General features: G+C 45.3%; 1 protein-coding gene across 1 annotated transcript; it reads left to right on the forward strand.

Annotated features, from left to right (window-relative positions):
• The first annotated feature begins 49 nt into the window (after positions 1-49).
• On the forward strand, positions 50-11,672 carry NELFB (negative elongation factor complex member B). The gene is made up of 13 exons (XM_038164912.2): positions 50-242; positions 499-662; positions 861-960; positions 1,731-1,961; positions 3,653-3,838; positions 5,152-5,264; positions 5,969-6,071; positions 6,907-7,002; positions 7,701-7,843; positions 8,821-8,927; positions 9,870-10,011; positions 10,800-10,908; positions 11,166-11,672. The coding sequence occupies exons 1-13, from the start codon at positions 141-143 to the stop codon at positions 11,301-11,303; spliced, it is 1,734 nt and encodes a 577-aa protein (XP_038020840.1). The 5' UTR covers positions 50-140; the 3' UTR covers positions 11,304-11,672.
• The last annotated feature ends 10,072 nt before the right edge of the window (positions 11,673-21,744 follow it).

The raw sequence follows: 21,744 nt of genomic DNA on the forward strand, positions 1-21,744 counted from the left end.
CCCGGAACCTTCGGTGCGGCGCCGCGCGTTCCGCGGGACGGGAAGGGCGGCGGGACCGCGCTGCGCTGGGGGACCGGGCAGCGGGGCGGACCGCGGCGGGGCCGTGGCGGGAGCGGGCCGGGGGGGGCGGCGGGGCCGCCATGTACGCGGGGCTGCAGGAGCTGGGGGTGGCCAACGGCGAGGACCTGAAGGAGACGCTGACCAACTGCACCGAGCCGCTCAAGGCCATCGAGCAGTTCCAGGTGAGGCGGGGTCGCCATGGAGACCCCCGGCCTGCACCGGGCCTCGGCGGGAGCAGCCCCCCGGGGAGCGGGGCTGGGTGTGGGGAGGGGGCGACAAGACCCGAGGAGGGGGTGTCCGTGCTTTGTTTTGTGTGTTGCTTTCTTTGCTTTTTTTTTTTTTCTTTTTCCCTTTTTTGTTTCTTTTAAAGCCAGCATGGCTTCAGCAGCCCTCGCTGTCGCTCCCTGACCGCCCCCTGTCCCGTGTTTGTGTTGGCAGACAGAAAATGGGGTCCTGCTGCCCTCCCTGCAGTCGGCGCTGCCCTTCCTGGACCTGCACGGCACCCCCCGGCTGGAGTTCCACCAGTCGGTGTTCGACGAGCTGAGGGAGAAGCTGCTGGAGCGGGTCTCGGCCATCGCTTTGGAAGGGAAAGTTGAGGAAAGGTTTGTCGGCAGGGTTCTTGGTTATTCACAGTGAGCTGGGAATTTAATGTGAAAGCTACAACAGATGAGAAAATGAGAAAACTCTCTGCAAAGGAGAGTTGACTTTTCCGGGGGTTCAAGTTCCAGTGTTTGAGATAAGCCGCTTTGGTCCTTTGCTGTTAAATGGTAGTAGAGCATCTTGCTCTTCTGTGTTTTTAGGTACAAGAAGCTGGAAGATCTCCTGGAGAAAAGCTTTTCCTTGGTCAAGATGCCTTCCATACAGCCCGTGGTAATGTGTGTCATGAAGCACTTGCCCAAGGTAAAACCGCTGCTCCCCTTGGCCTGTTCTGTTACATCTCTGTTACACCATTTCTCTTAACTGGGCAGGGTTGCAAGCTCTGGCTGCAGACCCTCTGCAAGTGTTAGGAACTGACTGGAAAACTTGATTCTCATGGCTTTTAACAGCTCTGTACTGAGGTGTTAATTCAAAAAGCATTTTACTTCTTCAAAATCTGCTGGGACAGTTGCCCTACTTTATTTAATATATGCACCTTTCTAAAAGAAGTCAAGTTCGCTGATACGTGAATTTTTCTATAGCTGACTGAAAATCCATAGCAAATGGAAAGTAAAACTTGAAGAATGCAATTAGAAGCAGGCAGGATTGAAACTCAGATTTGTGAAACAAAAATCTCTATGAATAGCATTATTAAAAGTATCATATCGTACTTAAGGTAATGGGTACAGAACTGTCACTATCAGAACTTTTATAAGCCACTGAATTTTAAATCATCACTCCAAATCGTACTGTCACATACATAAAGTCTTTTGTTCTCTTTGAAAGAAATAAGGAAAAACTTGATGTGTAACTTGCTTGCTTAAGAATTTAAGTGTCTTAGGAGTAGCTTATTGCTACTGGGGTAGGGAAGGCAAAAGATGAGACTGTGATATCTTATTTAATTGTATTGTTTTGTAAATTACTAGACTGCCTGGGATGGTGATTTAGATGTCCTCTGCAGTCGCTTACCTATTGCTTGGACAGTCAGCCAGGTGAGGTTCCCTACACTTAGGTAACTGCTCTGTTGATCACAGGTCCCTGAGAAGAAGCTGAAGTTGGTAATGGCCGATAAGGATTTGTATAAAGCATGTGCAGTGGAGGTGAAGCGCCAGATTTGGCAGGATAACCAGGCGCTGTTTGGTGATGAGGTATCTCCGCTGTTGAAACAATATATCCTGGAGAAAGAAAACATTCTCTTCAGCAATGAAATTTCTGTCTTGAACAATTTCTTCAGTCCATCTCCCAAAGCAAGACGGCAGGGAGAGGTAAGGACAAGGAAACCTCTTAAGACACACTTGTGAATGTTGTTTGTTACCTTGCAGTCAACCTCATCAAACAGTGAGGTGTTGGTTTCAACCACCCAACTTTGCTACTAAATTTGCAAAGTATTTTGCAACAAAATACTTTGGCTGGACAAAGTATTTGCAAGAAATACATTCCATTATGTCTTCCACATCTTGATCAAAGCAGCAGGAATTACTTTAATAGTTGCTTGAGGCAGTGTAATAATTGATGAATGTTCTGAGCTGTTTATGAACTTTTAAATGTTTTTCTGTATTGCTCAGTCTGGCTTTAATATCCCTCAGCTGTTCTGCAAGCAGAGCATTTCTTATCAAATCAATTTGATTATCTTAAGTGTTTTTTTTTTTGTTTGTTTGTTTTTTTAAGCAGGATAGAGAAACCAACATTTTTTTTTTTTCTTAGTTGGAAAGGAACATAGAAAGTTCCTATCCTAAGCTGGCTTTCAGAAAAGTTGCTCTTTGGATGGAATTACATGAGGGGACAGAGCTGATCTAACACTGCTGCTGGAAAGGCAGGTGGTGCTCCTGCCCTCCCTCCCTCTGGCTCTGGTGATATCAGCCCCTTCCATGAGCTGATTCAGCTCAGTAAGTGCTACAGAATCTTCAGCAAATAAAACCAGTAAGTGGGTTTCCAAGGCAGTGAGCTAAATCTGCTCAAAGAAGAGATCATCTGGGATGAAACCCTTTGCAAAGTGTCTGCCTGTGTGAGCCATCCTTTTTGTGCCAGGGAACAGTGGCATAGATGTTAGGAGTGGGTCTCTCTCTTTGTAGCAACAGCCAGCTATTAGATTGAATCAGCTGCAATGTGTCACTTAGGGGACTTTTTCTCCAAAAGGCCAAAAGGGAAATACCAGAGTTTCTGCAAGGACCTTGCTACTGAGAATGCAAAGGAATACCAGGGATAAGGAAGTACAGAGCTTTCGTTTCAGAGGAGTACCACATCTGTTACAGTTATGCGGGGGATGTGGTTTGGATCTGTTTTGCTTTCAAAAGCCAGCTTCTAGTGCTGGTACTCTGGTGCAATTGGTTTCAGATTTATACTGCAGACTTCACCTTCATTCACATGTCCACAGCCTGTAAATAGAAATACAACAAGTCTTTCAAAAAAAAAGAGCTGCTTTCCATGTTACAGTAATTGTAGATTACATTATTTGATACCAGGTAACTGAGCACCTTAACTTTGCAAATGCTGCTGCTACTTTCCACACACCCCCCAAGAGAGCCTGTTTTCAAAATGCCTGGCTTCCTGGCTTTCTCATGGCTGTGAAAGATTTGCTGAGCATCTCTTGAAGAAGCACTTTGTCAAATCCTGATTTGAGATCATAAAATATCACGAGTTGGAAGGGACCCATAAGGATCATCAAATCCAACTCCTGGCACCGCACAGGCCTACCCAAAAGTTTAGACCATGTGACTAAGTGCACAGTCCAAATGCTTCTTAAATTCAGACAGGCTTGGTGCAGTGACTACTTCACTGGGGAGCCTGTTGCAGTGTGCAACCACCCTCCAAGCCATCCAAATAATTGCTTTTGAGGAGCTCAGGTCAATGCAGATGTTTCAGATTTGATAAATCACTTGGAATAAATAACATTTTGCGTGTGTGTGGTCATGGTATTTCTTGGTACTGAGCGCACATTTTTCCCCTTTGGGTTTAGGTGGTTCAGAAGCTGACTCAGATGATTGGGAAGAACGTGAAGCTCTACGATATGGTGTTGCAGTTTCTGAGAACATTGTTCCTTCGGACAAGGAATGTTCATTACTGCACGCTACGGGCAGAGCTCCTGATGTCACTGCATGACCTGGAAATCAGTGAAATCTGCACCGTTGACCCCTGTCATAAGGTATTAATCATGTGGGACAGATGGGAGTATTACTGGAGAATTTTCTGTTTCGCCCACTCCTGTGCATACCTGCTGCCCTGCAGGACTTCAGACCAGAGAAGATGAGTCCTCTCTGTGAAGAGAGTTCAGACCTTGAATCCAAAAGTCATCTTATAGTCCTTGGAACTTCAGGTGAAAATTTCATCTCGGTTAACCAGCAGCTTGCTTCATTTCATAACCCATAAATCATTCAAATTGATGGTACTCGTGGAGCGTTAAAAATAGCATCTAATCTGACCTATGTAGATGCTGCAAAAAATAAGCAAAAACATTAGCTAGCCCCAGGTTCTTAATCAAAGCTTGCTTTCCTTCCTGTTGTGCTGGTGTGATACACTCCATCTGTCAGTAAACTTTGTGTGTAACATTAAATACTTTGAATCCTGAATTTTAAAAACTATTAGAATACTGGGGTGTGGTGGGCCTGGTGTTAGCGTCACATCAGGGTTTTGTTACTGGTCCTTTGTCCATGGTCGGCATTGTTCTGATCTACAAGAAGACTTCTTTTTCTAAGTAACACTGCCAAGTTTTATGTGTATTCTGCTTATAGAGAGTATGTCCTAGAGTGATGATCAATATTACTGCATGCTCTTAAACATCTTCAGATCAAGAGTCTCAAAATCAGTATACAGTGACTGAATAGAAAAGAGCAATTCTTGTTCAAGTTACAGATTGTTTTCAGGTGACTGCATTTTGCCACCATATAATGGTGTGAGGAATGTAAGCCACGATGAAAGCATCCCAGAAAATTGAGCAAGTTTTTTCTGTCTTGACAGCTGAAATGTTGAGAAAAACGTGTGTTGTTTTCTTTAAGGGTGGGAAAAACAAACAAACAAACAACAATTTTAGGTCAGATAAGATGTCTTACTCAACTGTCTTTTCCATTTGATATGAAAGCAGAGAGCTCCAGAAGGTAACGCCTTCTTACAAGGTGGGAGTGGTAGTGCCATGGCTAAAATATCCTACCTTATTGCTGCTAATTGATACAGCTTCAGTGTGAGTCTCGATTGCCAGGGAATGCCTGTCTTGGAACGGGAGAAAGTGGCAATAGTTTAACTTATATCGGTACCTCTGACCTCTTCTTGGGATGTTTGTATGTTTGAGCTCCTCTGTATTTGTGATCAGCTTGCTACCATACCCAAGTATATTAACAAAGCTTATTAACTCCAGAGATTTGGAGGTCATTCCAAGTCTGTTTTCTCTGATATTGTGTTTTCTATTGTCAGTTTAATGAGCTCTGTCATTATTGTTAAGCTTTCTTCTTTTTTTTTGAACAGTTCACCTGGTGCCTTGATGCCTGCATTCGGGAGAAGTTTGTGGACAACAAGAGAGCTCGGGAATTGCAAGGATTTTTGGATGGAGTGAAGAAGGGACAAGAACAAGTTTTGGGGTAAGCCACTTAGGCTGTTTATTGAGAAACTGGAAATCGGTTCCGAGCAATCACAACATCTAGCTTGTTTTTTAGGTGTTAATTCTTCCCCAGAGCTAGACAGCAGCTAGTAGTTCTTCTGTGTGGTCAAATGCAGTGGATTCATCAGCATTACTGCAGACACGTTCTGGTGAAAAAACTTGTACTGCTTAAGTTACTACCCTTGAGTGATTGTTGCAGTCTCCTTTATGGCCTGGTAATGGGCTGTGTGAGGTCTCCTGTTTGATTTCATCACAAAAGATGTTCAGTAATTATTTTCATTGACTTGAAGGAGCGTGTTATCTGAAGAAACATTTACAGCTTTTTTACAAAGGCATGAGAAACTTTATGGGGTGGACACCTGTAGGTAATAAGTGACAGAAATTCAGGTTTTGCATTACAATTGTAAGGGTATTGTTGCAGCAGTTGCCTTGTGTCCCTCCTCTTTAACAGTGGTTTCTGTGTGTTGTTTGTTTTTTTGTTTTTTTTTTTAAGTGTACAGAAGTGCATGTACTGCTTTGACATTAGATGTGATAGTTGATGGGATTACAAGAACAGGCTCAAACATCTTACTCCAGTGAGATGCATTTTCTTAAGAAGCTAGTGTCATACAGTGGGATATGGACCTGGGCTGCAGGGGTGACTGTTAGGTGTGACGTGTGTTTGATTTTTGCTTCTTCTCTCAGGGACTTATCGATGATCTTGTGTGATCCCTTTGCCATTAACACCTTAGCCTTGAGTACCATAAGGCACCTGCAAGACCTGGTAGGGCAGGACACCTTACCCAGGGTGAGTGTTGCAGCACATGTACCTGGAGTGAATCTCTATGAACTCAATAGCATCCATCAGCAAAAGACTGGCAATATGGAAGAAGTATCATTAAGTTCTCTAGTGTGTGTGTAAATTGAAATAAGAGAAATGTAATCCTGGCTTCCCATTTGTAGCACATGCCTTAGAGCTCTGCAGGAGCGCTGTTTGGAGATGGGCATTTTGGAGCTCTGAACTGACAACAAATTCTTTGCATGGTTCATTCTGTCCTAACAGCTATGCATATACATACATCCCTGCTTTGTCCTTCCATCAGTTTACCTAACAGCAGCAGCCTTTATTCCCTGTGTGAGTCTTTTGCTGTATTTATCCTGGAGTTGTTAAATTTTGTTGTTGGATAAAATAACTTCTTTGTGGCAGTTTGACGGAAAATTGTTTTGGTTTTAGGGCACAATATAAATGAAAATTTGTTGTTGTTCTTACACTTCCCATTTCTTACTTCTGCTGAAATGACTTGATTCATCCTGTCACGTTGTATTTCAGTATCCTAATTTGGCTGGACACATTTAAAAGCAGTGTCCTGATCACACTGGCTGCATACTTCTTGGCACATTGTAAAATGTTACAAAAAAACAGCTCTCAGGTGTGCCTGTTGTTCTTTAAGCTGTTTGATTCCTATTTGAGGAATCAGCTATCAATTAAATTTGAGAACTGAATGCCTCTAGCAATATTTGAGAAGACTGTTAGTGCAGGAGTGCTTTGACTGTAAACCACTGCTTCCAAAGAAATATCTGTAAGTGCAAATTGTGGAATATCAAACTATCTGTTTTTTTTTTCCTACTCCTTAAAATTCGAGGAAAGTCCAGATCTACTACTGCTCCTTAGGATGCTGTCCTTGGGACAGGGGGCCTGGGACATGATTGACAGTCAAGTCTTCAAGGAACCAAAAATGGTGAGCTTCCTTAGATTTGATTCTTATTTGGTTTGCATTATGAGTCCCTGATTTAATCTTCAGGTCAGCTTCCTGCATTCCTCTCATCAGTGATTTAGAAAAAGACATGCAAGTGGTCACCGAGCAGCAGCTCAAATGGACGTGCTGTAAGCTCCATTTACCTGAATGTCTGTCCCTTACTGTTTTTTAATTGAACTGTTCCTCTATTAAAATCTGTAGCCTTCCATTCTGTGTTTCTGGTAGAACACAGGTTGTTCTGACTTGCATGGAGAGAAGATGCACTAAAACTCTTTTCTATTGCTACTCTAGTTATGCATTGATCCCTGTCAGTTAAGGCCATGAAGAAAATTATTTGTAATATCTGAAAAAGAGATGGTAGCCTCCTTAACATGCAGTACTTGGAGATTGGAAAATGTCCCTTGGAAGAGAAACTATGTAATTGTCCAGAGTAACAGCTGTGCTCAAATTCTTTCCATAGATTAGGTGAAATACAGCTTTCCTCATTACCAGTGGATAATGTGGAAGTGATTTTTTCAAGAAGTTTGAAGGGAACTGGATGTCTGAAAGCTTGCTTTCCTAGGTGTAGGGTGGGGCTATTAATATTGCCTTAATATTTGTTACAGTGCTGTGGGACTATTAGGTGGCATGAACTGATTGATGAAAACATTGTTCTTTCCCCTCTCTTCAATCCCTCTAAGGAAGTTGAGCTGATCACTAAGTTCTTGCCGATGCTGATGTCTTTTGTGGTGGATGACCACACGTTCAATGTAGATCAGAAACTGCCCTCGGAGGAGAAGGGGCCAATTCCCTACCCCAGCACCATTCCTGAAGCTTTCACCAAGTACGTAATCTGCCTTACCAGCCTTTTACATATCAGACTTATTGATAAAGCAAAACATCAAGGAGCCAAACAATAGTGACAGGAGAAAATACTGCATGTGGTAAAGTGAAGACTTTTTTGGGTAAGATTTAGTCCTGGTTAATCAGGCTTGCACTTTACCTTCTGCAGAGCAGGTTTGCACCACAATTCCTCAAATAAAATACATCTACATAAAGTACTGTTTCTTGCTATGACCATATTTTCAGCAGGGTGAATATCGAAGTACTTGGTATTACTCCTTTCAGATGCGCTGATTGTAACTTCCCAAGCAGTGAATGATGAGTATTTGAATGATACAACTTAATCTGGGTGCAGCTGGATAAGTGCCGTGCTCGCCACCTGGAGAGTGCTATTGTAAATCATAAATTTTGCATTTTTGTTACACAGACACTCTGAAGACAGCCTATCACTCTGGGGGCTTCAAAGAGATAATTAAAAATCCTCATTGTGCTCTGTCATATTCAGATCTTGTGCTAATTTCCAGCACAATTCTTTGTATGCTAGAATATAGAGTACTATATCCCAGTACTTGTATTTAAAATTGTTTTATGACAGTGCTGACATTTGACCTTTGGGAAACCTTAAAACAAAACACTATTGTGCTTTGTATAATTTTTGAATGCTAGTACCTGTTTTAAAACCCATTTTGGATGATCACTTATCATTAATGCTATTTAAAATGCACACAATCAAATCAAATTGTTTAATTGTAAGGCAACGCAATGCTGGCTGAACAATATTTTTTTCTGGACTGTGCCAGTGGACTTAGTGATGATCATCACTATCTGCTTAGTCACTGAGCATCTGCTTTCAGTGGGTTTGAGGTTAGTCATTCCTGTAACTGCTTGATTCCTGTCTATCACCGTTCTAAACTCTCTTGAAGAAAACAAAAACAAAACTGTTTTATTGATTAAGAAACTTTGCTTCTCTTGTAACAGATTCTTGCAGGACAACAGAATAGCTTGTGAGATTGGGCTATACTACATCCTTCACATCACTAAACAGAGGAACAAGAATGCTTTCCTCAGGCTTCTGCCAGCACTAGGTGCGTTTTGGTCTTGTCTTCTATTCTGTAGCTGTTTGCCTTGTCTTGGAGACCCAGGAGGCAGGTAACAATCTGAAATGAAACTGGTTTCAGAGACGAAGACGGATGTTCAGCTTTTGGCTCTTCTGGTGACTTAATTGTAAAGCCCTGCAGAATGACGTGGTTGTTTTTGTCTGCAATTAGGATACTTTTCTTCTGATCCAAGAATTTAGGGGTAGTGGCTGAAAGTCAGTAGTTCCTTACATCAAAGGCTGTATTAACAATGGAATTAGCTGAGAGCTATTTGGAATGAATGAAAGATAAAAAGCAGGTGGCTTAATTCTGCTGCTGCTCACAGTAATTGCATATGACCAAAAATTCTTGGGACTTGGCTTTGTGTGGTGAAAAAACCTGTAACAAAACAGGACTGAACACAGCCCTAAATTCTTCTCTGACTTCCCTGATTTCTCTGGGTTAAGTTGCATGAGAGCTCTGAAGCAATCGTAGGAATCGCTGCTCCCAATAATGGGGGGCTCACTTCCCACTCTCTCTCTCTCTGGTGTTCTTTGGGCCCTTTGCTTAACTACCAGCTCATTTACATGGGTGACTTTTTCCACTGGTAGGTGATTTGCATCTGTTCACTTTGAGGTCTGAGAAGTGCAACAAGGTGGATGTGGCTGTAAGCAGAGGACTATGGAGAAGTATAGAAGGGGGACCCTGTGATTTTGGCAGCAGCAAGCTGCTCTGTTTGACCTCAGTCTTCAAGATATCACGGGTTTTCTGCATACATTTCTCAGACCTCTGCTCCTAATGTAGAAGCTCATAGCCATCTTCCTGGGTTACCTGTTGTAAAAGCCAATAAGGAAAAGGTTTTGCAAAGTTCTCAACAAGAACATCTGCTTATGTAGTCAAGGTTTGGCACATCCTTGCAAGTCTCAGTCTCTCTTTTTTCATGTTGTACAGTTGAGACATTCAGTGACCTGGCCTTCGGTGACATATTTCTGCATCTGCTCACTGGTAACCTCACACTTCTGGGTGATGAATTTGCACTTGAGGAGTTCTGCACCAGTCTCTTTGACGGCTTTTTTCTCACTGCTTGCTCAAGGTAAATCTGATTTTGCTCAGATGTGTTTATGAGATAGCTGTGAGAGGCTGTACTTCTTTGAGCTATTGTTTAATATTTCAGCAAATTCTTCATGCGTAGTTGAGATCTTAGCCTGATACTGTTTCTCTTTTAGGAAAGGCTTATGTTTTGTTTAAAAAAACTTGAACAGCAAAATTGTTTGTTGTTAATTGTAAATTATTGCTTAAACTGTAATTGTTCTCAAGCTGGAGTTGCAAAAGATAATATCCTTTGTGTTTTGTGATAGCTGTGACTAGGAATCAGTAACTGCAGCTCTTTGCAGTATCAGCAGCACACAGCAAACCTGTTTGTTAGTTCTTTTAAGTCAGTGTGGTTCAGCTGGTGGCCAGATCTGGGAGGCTTGCTGTTCAGGCATGGCAGTATTCAGTGCTGCTGCTGCCACTGCCATTTCCTCCACGTGCACTGAGGGCCAAATATCCTCCTCTATGTGCATGTGGCCTATTCGGTGCAGCTGAGAGACAAAAATATCTGCCATGTGCTGTAGTCTGTGCTTAAAATCCACATCTCCTTCCCCATGGTTGCTACCGTTGGTCCACCCTTGTTGAATTAATTACATGAATTGCTTGGAAGTCTAAGGCAGGGTTAGCACTTTGGCATGCAGGCAATTCTCAGTTACTTGGGGAGATTACAACAAAGCTGGCAGTCTGTGGCTGTGTCAGGTATTCTTCTGGTAGTGTTGCTATAGGCTTCTCATTCTTCGAGACTGATTGTTTATATCAGCTGCTCTGTTCTAAAATTGCTTGTTGCAGAAAGGAGAATGTACATAGACATGTGCTGAGACTGCTGCTTCATCTGCATCACAAAGTGGCGCCTGCCAAATTAGAGTCTCTCCAGAAGGCTTTGGAACCCAACAAACAGGTAAGAAGGGAAACATGAGAAAGGGAAAATTAATTGCAAATGAAAGCAGCTGCCTTTCCAGACGTTGCTTAATGGAACACGTGCTCTGCTCAGATAGCAGCTTTCCAAGTTGTCTTAATTACCTTGTAACTTCCTCTTTCTGTGTTGGTTTGTGTTAAAACATTGAGGGTAATTGCAAATTTAGTGCTGTAGCTAGTAGTAGCAAGAATGAAGTCTGACTCTCCTGTTTGTCCCCTTCTCTAAATCTCTTTCTGCAGAGTGGGGAACCTGTGAAGGAGCTTTATAACCAACTCACTGAGAAACTGGAGCTTCGCAAGCCTAGTCCAGCCGAAGTGACTGAGACTCCCTCCATGGAACTGCCCTTGCCCACTGTGCCCACACCAGCCTCACGCTGAGCTATGTCTGTAGTGCAAGAGTGAGACATGAGAAAAACTAACCTAGTGCTCAGCAGCGTGAAGGCACTGTACTGCCTTGTCAAGTGTCTCTGCCTACAGGGTGGTAACAAACAAACAAACAAAAGCCACTGAAGCTCTTTCAGGAAACACTGCAGTTTACCCAACTCACTGGCTCTTGCTGGTTAGAAAACTCTGTATGCAGTGCATTGCAGAGGTTTACTTTTCTTAAAGATAGCTGAGCGTCTTCTTGTAGATCACTTAAAACTGACTGTACAATTTTTTTTCAAAAACAAAAGGCGTATTTTTAAGCTTTGCATCTTGTATTCTTAAACTCTATTTCAAAAACTGATAAATGAGTGTCTAACTTGGGGTTGAGTGGATAGTGTGAATTCCTGAAGGCTAAGCGTAGCTTTTTCCCTGGCTGTTAATGTGCTTCTTTGGGTCTTTAGATCAGATGCTCAGCAGATGGAAATGTCAGAGGAAATAAGCTCCACTGATATGATTTCCTGTCTGAGGTTCTAGCTCTTCGCTACGTGGTAAGACATGCTGCATTAGTCAGAGATGTCTACCACTGTCAGTAGACCAAGAAACAATGAGCAGCTATCTTATGAAGAAGGCCACAAATTGAGTCTGGCTCTTGCTCGCCTTTTCTCCCCACTTTTCTTCAAAGGAGTAGCTTTAAGTGCATCTTGGAGCCGGTGAAGTAAAACCAGAACTACTGTGTTCCCAAATGGCAGTGGGGTTTGAGTGTAGGTTTTGAGTGACTTTCTAACTGAAAAAATAGCCTGTATCTTCATGGCTTATCTGTGTTGCTGTCTGTACTGATACTGTTAATTCCTGTTCTTCTTTTACTGCTGCCTCAGTGTAAATGTCAGGCAGTGTGCAGGAAGGTGAGCATGGGAAAAGAATAAGCTGTGTGAGTTTACAAGTGACTTTGCATTTATTTCAGCAAGTACAATATATCTGAAAAGAATCTCACCGGACCTCTAAGCAGGAAGCTGTCTGCCTGAATTGTTCTGAATTGCAGAATAACTCAGGTATTAAAGGCACCTCTAAGGGTCTTCAGTTCACCCTCAGACTAGTGCCAAACCTAGACCAGGCTGCTCAGGAGCAGGACTTTGTATTTATCTCTTAATTTCTTGAGGTATCTGTCAGGCCATTTCTCTAGCCTGTTGAGTTCCCTCTGAACAGGAGCTCTGCCCAGTGTGTCAGCCATTCTCACAACTTGGTATCATTTGCAAACTTGCTGAGGGTGTGTTCTGTCTTCAGGTTACAAATAGAGGCATTAAATAATATTAGCCCAATTACTGACCCCTGAGGAATGTTACGTGTAGCTGGCTGCCGGTTGGACTTTGTGCTGTTGGTCACAACCCTCTGGACCTCGTATCTTGCCAGTTTTCCACGTGGCAATCTGCACCACAGCAAAGGGGTTTGGCTGTATGTGTTCTTCAGGTGGTTGCCTTTTTGCCAAAGCCCTTTAAAGTCAAGGTAAACTCTGTTGCTCTCCCCTCATCTACCAAGCCAGGTATCCCTTCTTAGAAGGTTATCATGTTTGTCACAATTAACCCTTGGAATTTGCCCACCTGTACTGGCTGCGCCCAGTTACTTTCTTGCCAGTCTTTTATTTTTCCTATCACCCTTTTTTTTTTGTCTTGGGACTTGAGCACTCCCAATGCCAAGTCATATTCATGAGACTTCTCCATTTCCTGAAGCTGTGTCCAAAAAAAACCAAAAAGGTGCTTGTTAAGCAGAGGTGGAAATCCCTCCCTAAAGCTGCTGACTCCCTCTTTGTGTCATTTTCTTTCTCCTGAGATTGGGTTCTGCATGAGGAAAGTGAGCGTCATCTCCATTGCCTCCATGCCTCCTTGTTTTTCCATTTATGCAGGGACTTGTCTGTATCTCATGGGAAAACTGGGAAGGCAGGTTGGGTTTGTGTACAGACAAGGGTGCTGCCCTCTAGTCCAAGCTGCCTTTGTGCGCCTCGTCTCCACTCTTGACTCCTGGGGTCAGTATTGCTTTTGGCAGACTCTCGGCAGTTCTTGGCATCGAACTTGCTGGAAACAGGAACTGGTTATTACAATCAATCCTCTCTTACAAAGCTTTGTTTTTAAACCGTTCAAACTGTCATGTAACTTACACAGCAACATCCCACACTGCTGGTGAACCTTTCGCAATGAAACCTTCTCAAGTCCGTGTTCTCAGGCTCTGAGTTTATTTTAGGTTTGTGTTAGGGATTCTTTCTGTCACTAAAGGCTTCCCATGTACAGCAGGGTGACTTGCTCTGCTCCTGAAGCATGAACTTCTTTTAATCCAGTCTGATTGTGCTACTTATTGCTAGGCAGAAAGTTTTCTTGTGTTTTAGCCTGTACCCACAGTGCTGATTTTTTTTTCCCCCCGTTTTTTCAGATGGCACAAAGACATTGAAGCCCAGAGCACAAACTCTGCAGGTTGTTGCTTTGGCTGAGGAGGGGAAATCTGTGGGCAGGGGAGAACGGGAATGGCTGCCAGTCCGTACTCTCTTGGCCACCTTTCTTGCAAAAAGATGTGATAAGTTAGAGGAAACAGTTTTCAGAAAATATTTTCAAAAGTGAGTGTCGAAGTCTGTTACCATTCTTTGAGGTGAGAATAGTTTTGCTCCAGAACTTACACAGACTAATGCTTTTGGGTCAGATTGCCCAGCGGCACACTGCCAGGTGCAGTACCACTGCGCTGTTCATGGGAATTGTGTTTTTTTTCCCTCTTCAAGCAGCCCTTTGCAATGGATGCCGAGATGCAGCGCGGTGCAAGCAGCGTGCAGTGCTGTGGATGCTCGCTGGAGGGCAGCGCACCACCGACTGCCCTTCCCTGCCGCCCGAAATCCCTCCCAGCTTGGCACGGAGCATGGAGCTGGAGCTGCTCCCTGTTTGCACTCATGTTACAGTTTGTCTTTACGACGGGGATGCGATACCTGCGGTACGGAAAAATAGTGTATTCTCTCCAAACCTGCTGCGCCTGACTGGGGAATGAGTTTTTGCAATGAATTCTAATTAGCTTGAGCAATCTGGTCCTCTCTGTGTGCTTTTCCAGGGAGATCATAGTAACTAATAGCCCAGAGAGGTTCTTCAGGCTTTTTGGATGGTTAACATTTAACTGAAATTTTATGTTGAGCTGTGAAACTGGTCATTTGGATTGAGCTACATTAGCAGGTTGATAGAGCACTGTAACTGCGATATTGCAGTTGATAAAAGCAGCTCTGAAATTCAGTTAATGAGGCCTCAACTAGCAGAAGAACCGGCTCTACCTTATACAAAATTAGTGGAAAAGATGGTTACTGTATAACTTCCTGACATACTGATTTGATGCCGGAAAGCTCTTTGTAGACCCGAGCTATAAGGAGACAGAACAAATCTACTTGGACAGAAGGACCATGAAGACCTCTCCCGGGTACCCATCAGCTGTTGAGAGTCTCCTCTGTTTTGCCAGAACTTCGTGGGATTTAGGTGATTCCTGGCTGACTCTCTATATAAAAGCGTAAAGGAAACCTGCCATAGGTTTAACTTTGAAGAACCGAGTTAGAACATGCTGGTCTGCTTGTGCAGTGCACATGTGGGCTGTTCTTGCAGAGGGAAAGCTCAGGCTGTCCTGAACTTCCCCGTTGAGCTCCCTGGATGTCTGGCTCAGGACACAGGTTGGCCAACAGCCAGCTGGGGGCTGCTCTGGTGTGGATCAGGAGGCTCCTGCTGCCAGCTCCCTCTCTGCTCCTTACATGATGCGGTTCTACCTTGCTAGGGGAGAAGCCGGTTCCTCGCACCTGGGCAGCTGTCAGCAACTGCCAGGGACCAGCCTTCATCTTTCAAGGCTGGGCAGGCCTTGGTGTATGGCCCTTCACAGGGAAAACGATGCTCTACCGTCGTTATCTCTCCTGCCTTAAAGTAAGCTCCATGGCTACCAATCTCCTCTTGTTCTAATGTCATGCCTCAGCCCACTGTGCTGCCTCAGGTAAAGCTCGATTTTGGGCCAAAGCAAGGAGCTGGGTATCAGGCTTACAAGTGGTCCTCTGCTCTGTCCCAACAGGACTCTACAGTGGCAAGGAGATTCCTGCAGGGGAGGCTCTGTGCCTCCCCAAACACTGCCCCAGCACGGTCCTTACCAGTATCACTTTGGGGAACAGGTATGAAAATTCACCAAAGTGAGCCTGGTAAAAACAACTTACTGACATATAAACATCATGCTCCCCTTCTCAAGTATTTAAAGCTTCAAAGCCCAAATAATCAGGTTTTCTGGCCTTAATAATTTCAGCAGCCACAGAACCTCAGGGAAGCATCTGTTGTGTTTTCACATGATGTGCTCTTGGCTACCTCCTGCTGTACCGGTGCATCACCAGACAACGCACAGAGCTCCCTGGGAAGGAGCAGAGGTTGTCAGCCCCAGACAGCACAGAGCTCTCCGGATCTTTCTCTGTACTGCTGAAGTGCTTGGAAAGCCACCAAATTGTTCTTGCTATGATTTCCAAGATTGGCTGCTGGGGTGTGTGTTGTTGAAGCAGATATATGCATCTTTACGTGCATCTTCTCAGCCCGATGAGGTTTGTGCCATGAAGAGGTGCAAAACTGCACTGGAGTACCAGGGCTTGATCCTCCTTTGGTGGGAGTGGAAGGTCACAGCAGGGAGCGGTATGAGATCAGATCCTGGGCGCTCTGTAGGCGGTCCTGCTCATCTTGGCTTTGTCTGCAGTTCAGCGAGTTGCCGAATTTCCCCTTCTCAGCAAGTCTTTGGGTGGTGTCAATTCCTGTGGTGGTTTTCTTATTTGGCATGAGGAGTGTGGTCCTTTGCTGGCTTTCTCCTACTGACTTTGCCTTGAGCAGCCTGCAGCACCTGATGTTAGGCTGGACCCATCCAGTTCAGGGATTTAAACCTTGACCTTTTGATGAGGAACTATGTGTGTCCACCCAGTGCCTTGAGCTCTACAATTTAGACAGGAGGCACTCTCACACCTCCTTTGCTCAGAAGCAGTGGAAGGACAGCAAGGGAAGGGGTGAGCTCGACAGACGGGATGGTTACTGTTGTGACAGAGTACTCAGAAGCCTTTTTCTCTAGAAGAACCTTCAGTTATGCTACGGTCACAGTGTCTCAACAGAGTCATTAGGGGTGCAACAAGAAACCCCATTGCACCAATTTCCTCCCATAGAAGGAAGCTCATTGTTCAAAAAGAGGGCTGGATCCTGACAGCTGTAATTCCTGCACTTCTCCGGATTAAACAAACTGGTGGAAAAGAACAGTTACGAAATCAACCTCCTAGAGAGCGCTGATTGCCAGCTCTGGATTTCCAACCCGTTGACAGTATTTCCCACAGAGTCCCACAAAATTCACAGCTGGGACCGTTGTAAGGGTGGGCTCCACCAAGCTGTAGCTTCAAGGATAAAAAGAGGTGGAGACCCAGCAATTTGAAGGCATTGTTGTGCATCTTCACATGTCTGAACACTCCCGAGCATCTGCTTGTTGGCAGAACACCCTGTTCCCCCTTGCTGCTGTGGGCAGGGAGCTGTTTGAAAAGTGGTCAGGAACAATGGGTTGCAATGCAGATGGCCGGAAGGAAGCTGGGCATTTAAAAGGAGTGTCACAAAGTCTGGAGCAGATGTCACACAACAGAAAACTGAATTATCCCTCCCCGAGATACTCTGCTGGTGGAGCTGCTACATGGTTTGGGCTTCACACTCACCTACAGTTTAATTGCAGTAAGTGGGAGACCTCCGCTGTAAGCAAGGATCCCCTTATCCAGCTTCCCTGGAGATGGAGGTCTTGCTTTGACTTTGGAAAAGCATCTAGTCCAGAAAACAAAGAGACATGAAAAATCGTGTTAATTCCCTTTTCAGAATAATTCAGCTATTTCATGGTGGAAAACGACACAAGTGTTACCTGTAGGTGTATAAACAGGTACTTCTGGGTGCTCTAAATGCTATTTTAGGTCCCCTTACACTGGGGTTATGTCTTGGTCCAGTGGAAGTGGTGGTGAGAAGTAACCGGCAGCAGCACCAGCTGCATGGGGCAGGAGCCGTGCCACAGCCTGAGCCTTCTGGTGCTCTCCTGTCAGCAAGGAGGAGATTGAATGACACAGGGTGGTTTGGGCAGTTTCTGGCCTTTCTTGCATTTTTGACAGATGGCGCACACGCTGGTCTATGTTTTCTTTTATACAGTGGTAAAAAGCTATGGAATAGAAATGCCATTATTAATAAGCTGTCTCTGGAGAGATGTCTCAGTGGAGCAGCTTTTCAGGATGAGTAAGTATTTCCACAAAGTTGTCCTCACAGCTCTGGTAGATCCTACTGTACCCTGCAGAGGTGTCTGCTCTCCAGCTTGCTTTTTACCCTTGTATCTCATCAGGCCACGCTGTTAATAAGGGCTGAGCCCTGCTGGGCTCATGGACTTGTCCGAGCTCTGTTGCCACAGCTCGGAACCCACAAACAAGATCTGGGCATCCTTACCAGCACCCTCCCTCCTCCAGAGCCAGGCTTGGTGGCACAAACAAGGGGCAAGCCAGCTTCCTGGAGCTCCGTGTGGGTGTAAGGCAGGGATTAAGGGCAGCTCCACCCAAATATAGGTCACAGTGTTGAGGACACCTTGGACAGGGTTTCAGTTCTATGGCTGCTCCACTCTTACCACCCTGCATTCACTGCTTCTCCAGTTCCTCTCCTCTGCTTCTTGCCCTGGGGCACCTGGTGCTCACTAACTTGTCTTTGGTCTGTTGCTTTCAGCACCGTTCTCTCCTCTCCCTTATGTGATCCCAGCAAAAAATGTGGTGTAAATAGCAAGGATCGTTCCCATCTAGGCGAGGGCAGAAACTTTCCCCCTTTCCTTCGGAGAGGTTCCCAAGGGACACATCATCTGCCAGGGCAGCAGGGGGTTCTGCTGTGTGTTGCTTGGCTGGGTGGGGGGCTCATGCCCTAGCTCAGGGTACTCACAAGGGTGTGGGCAGCTGGTATTTGCCTCTTCTAATTCTTTACTGCAAGTTCTATTAAAAACTGCCTTTACTTTTGTGCTGGGTTTGTAGGTCAGCACCTAGAAAGATTTTTGTAAAGTTGGGAAGTTCCTTACTTCCCAGGGGAATCAGCTTTTAACCTGGCTAATGCCACCTTCTGCAGTGCAAGAAGGACCGCAAGTGAAGAGAGGAGTGCCCACTGGTTTTTAGAGACCTTCCTAAAGATAATGAGGTCAGTCCAACTTGAAGAATAACTGCACAGAAAGCAACTAAAACTGTGTGGGCGGCTTTGGCCTGCTGGACCTGCAGGGGGGGTTCAGTGAGAAGGACTCGAAGCAGCTGGATGTAGCAAAACCAGCTTCCTTTTCTTGCAAAACAATTGCACAATGGGCAAAGGTGTCTTACCTGGGCCTATAAACAGCTACTCGGAGAGGAGCTGTGTTGCTGCTTCTCCTGATCAGCAGGACTCGGCCTGTGCTCGAAAGAGGAAAAGCAGCAGCATTGGACTGCAGCACCTGCACCTGCTTGTGTTAAAAGCAGCTGCCCAGAACTGAGCAGTGGTGTCTGTCTTGTTCTCCACGTGCTGTGGATGTCAGCCCCGTGGTAAGGAAATAAGTAAGAAGATGCCTGTAACCATACATCCAGCCTGAGTCAAACAAATCGCTTTCTGGTTCCTGTGGTGTTGTCAGAAAAAAAGTCCAGAACCCAGGAGCCAATTACTTCGGAGTTTTGTGTTTTGTTTTGTTTTTCTTTCCTCCAGCATCAAGTTGCTGTGCCAAAGCTGTGTTGGCTGATCAGGGTTAACAGAATTAGAAAGTGATGAAATGTTGATAAAACCCTGGTGATGAGTCATTAGCATACAAAGCAATCTGGTGACTAAGAACACAAGTTTTGTATTCCCATTTTTCAAGCACATGTATAGGTAGGAGCAATTAAAAATCCCCAGAAGAAATCTGTCTCAGAGCAGATTCTTTGCCTTTGATTAGTGCTGTGGAAGGTGCTGACAAATTGTGCAGTGCTTCTTTTTCATTTTAACTGAAAATCCCGTTGCCTACCCACTTGTGAAGGCTGGGTTCTGCTCTCTCCTGGCTGTGTGGCCGGTTGTATTTCCACTTCACTCTCTGCTTCCAAATCTGTTGGATGTCTGAGCTCAGGAAGGAAACTCTGCATGTGCTTGAGAAAGGGGGGAGCCAGAGGCAGGTGAAGTTTATTCCCCTGAATTGCTCTTGAAGGCTCGTTCAAGATGTCAGAGTCACTGGTGACTCACAAAACGATGCCAGTGGAGCAACAGCAAAGCATCCAATTCTGTAGGTCACAGCCAGATCTGTTACCAGCCCATGGCCTACTCCACATGGGCACCATGTTCTGTTTAATCTCTGGTAAGTAATCATGTAATTACAAAGGGCTTCCTACAAACAGGTTCCTTGAGGAGAGGCCAAAGGGCAGAGAAGGGAATCTGTTCTCCACCTCACCTCTCCCAGCACCACCACCTTCATGGGCTTTGTATGGAGATGCAGGAACCCTGTAGCTAATACCGTGCTGTCTGCGGTATTTGAAGACCTGAGATCCACTTTCACTTGCACTCTACCGAAGTGGTGGCACTTCCACCAGTCAGCCCAGTGCTCTGACTGCTAGCCGTGGGGATTGCTGTGTCTTCTGCACCCCACACGAGTTCTGGACCAGGACCCCACAGCCCGTTGCAGGAGCTTTTTGTCCTGATCTTTCCGTTTGGCCTGTCTGAGGGAAGTTCAGTGTTCCCAGTCCTTGACTGTTGTGTTAACTGGATTTACTGCCCCAAACAATAATTGCTGCCTTTCTGTGATGCAGTTTAGAGACTGTGTGAATTCTGTGAACTTTAGGAAGGGTGGGTCTTCCAGGTCGTTAGTCAGCTGTGCCTCCTCCCACGTGGAGAAATGGGGTGATGAGTGCTTCCAAGAAGCTTGAAGGAAGGTGATCTTCAGGTGTTGCAGTGTGCCCTTGGGGCTGTAATGAATGTAAATACTGACATCTACCAATTCTCTTTTAAAAATCTCTTTAGTGCTAAAGAGGCCCAAACTGTAATCCAACGAAGAGGGAAATTGGCCCTGAGCAGGCCTGGAGTGACACAGCCCTGTTCCTCAGTCCCTAAGTTTATAAGAATGGGAAAAGTGAGGCTGGTGGAGATGCTTTGTGCTGCTTGCAGGTGGCTCAGGTATCCTGGATTTTTCTTCCAGCCCAACTAGCTGGGTCAGGTGTCTCAGACAAAGGAGCCTGGCCTCATTTCCATCGTGCTTTCACAAAGGAATCCCAGGCCTTGGTGTGCGGCTGCTTCTGCTGCTGGAGCATCAGATTTCCTCAGTGCACCAGTGGTTCAGCGCTGCCACAGTTTGTTTTCTGGCTGCTTAAACTGTGAGCTGAAAGCACTGACCTCAGCATTGATTTCTGTCCCACCAAAACCTGGGCAGGTCGTACCGTATCCCAGAGCCTGCTCCTCATTTCCTTCTGTTATTCCAAACCTGCCTCAGTCCAGGCTTGCTGGTATTCCCTCTGCCCTGCTTCCTCCTGGTTCAGCCTTGGAGAAATTTTCTTCTGTGCCAGTTCTTTCACACAACTTTATCCATATTTGACCTACTTGTCATTTTTGTAGAGTCGTCTGAAAACAGCAGGAGAGGGAGAGGGATGATGGATCTGAGGGGTGCTGGCTCTTGATAAAAAAAAACATTTGCAGAACAGCGGACACCTCACGCAAATCAAGGCTGTGGTCTGCAGGTAAGGTGTGTTTCAGCATGCAGCTGTCTGTTATGTGGTAGCTTTGTATCCATGCTTTCTTGGCATGTCTGTCTTGTAAAGCTGGCTACCAATGTGCGCAACAGCCCAGTGAATATTCGCTCCATACCCTTAGGAGTCCCCAGCATGCTCGTGAGCTGCTTCTGCACCTCTGCTCAGGGGCTACTGGCCCGACTGGAAGCCGGACTCACACGGGTGCTTCCACAAGGCTGGGCCCTTGGCCCGAAGGGCTGGGACAGAGGGGAGGTGGCTGCGGGGCTGTGAGCTGCCCCCTGGCCTGGGGCATGGTGCCTCTGCCACCAGGAGAGCGGCCGGGCCCTTTCAGCTCCCTGACGGCTGCAACAGATTTCCAAAAACACTGACCCGAATTGGCACTGGCACGCTTCAGTCAGGCGTGGCGCTTCCCTCTGCGCGCTCCCTGGTGTGTTTAGCAATGGGAATTCACACCCAGTCCCACGCATAATCCCTTAGCAAACATTAACTCGCCGCTCCTAGTGGCGGGGTGCAGCAGACCAAAGCAGAAAATATTTCAATTCCCTGGCACATTTCTTTGGTATAAGAGTAACCTTGATTTTCAGTAGCGTTGATCAGATTGCTCATAGCAAGTATTTTTCACTGTAACGTTTTTTTTTTTTGAATCCTTGGAAATTTTGACAAGTCACTAAGCTGTCTGGAAACAAACAAACAAAATCCTTAGTAAGAGCTGTGGGCTCTGGCAAT

Source organism: Anas platyrhynchos, chromosome 18, assembly GCF_047663525.1.
Source record: "Anas platyrhynchos isolate ZD024472 breed Pekin duck chromosome 18, IASCAAS_PekinDuck_T2T, whole genome shotgun sequence".
In the NCBI taxonomy this organism is placed as follows: domain Eukaryota; kingdom Metazoa; phylum Chordata; class Aves; order Anseriformes; family Anatidae; genus Anas; species Anas platyrhynchos.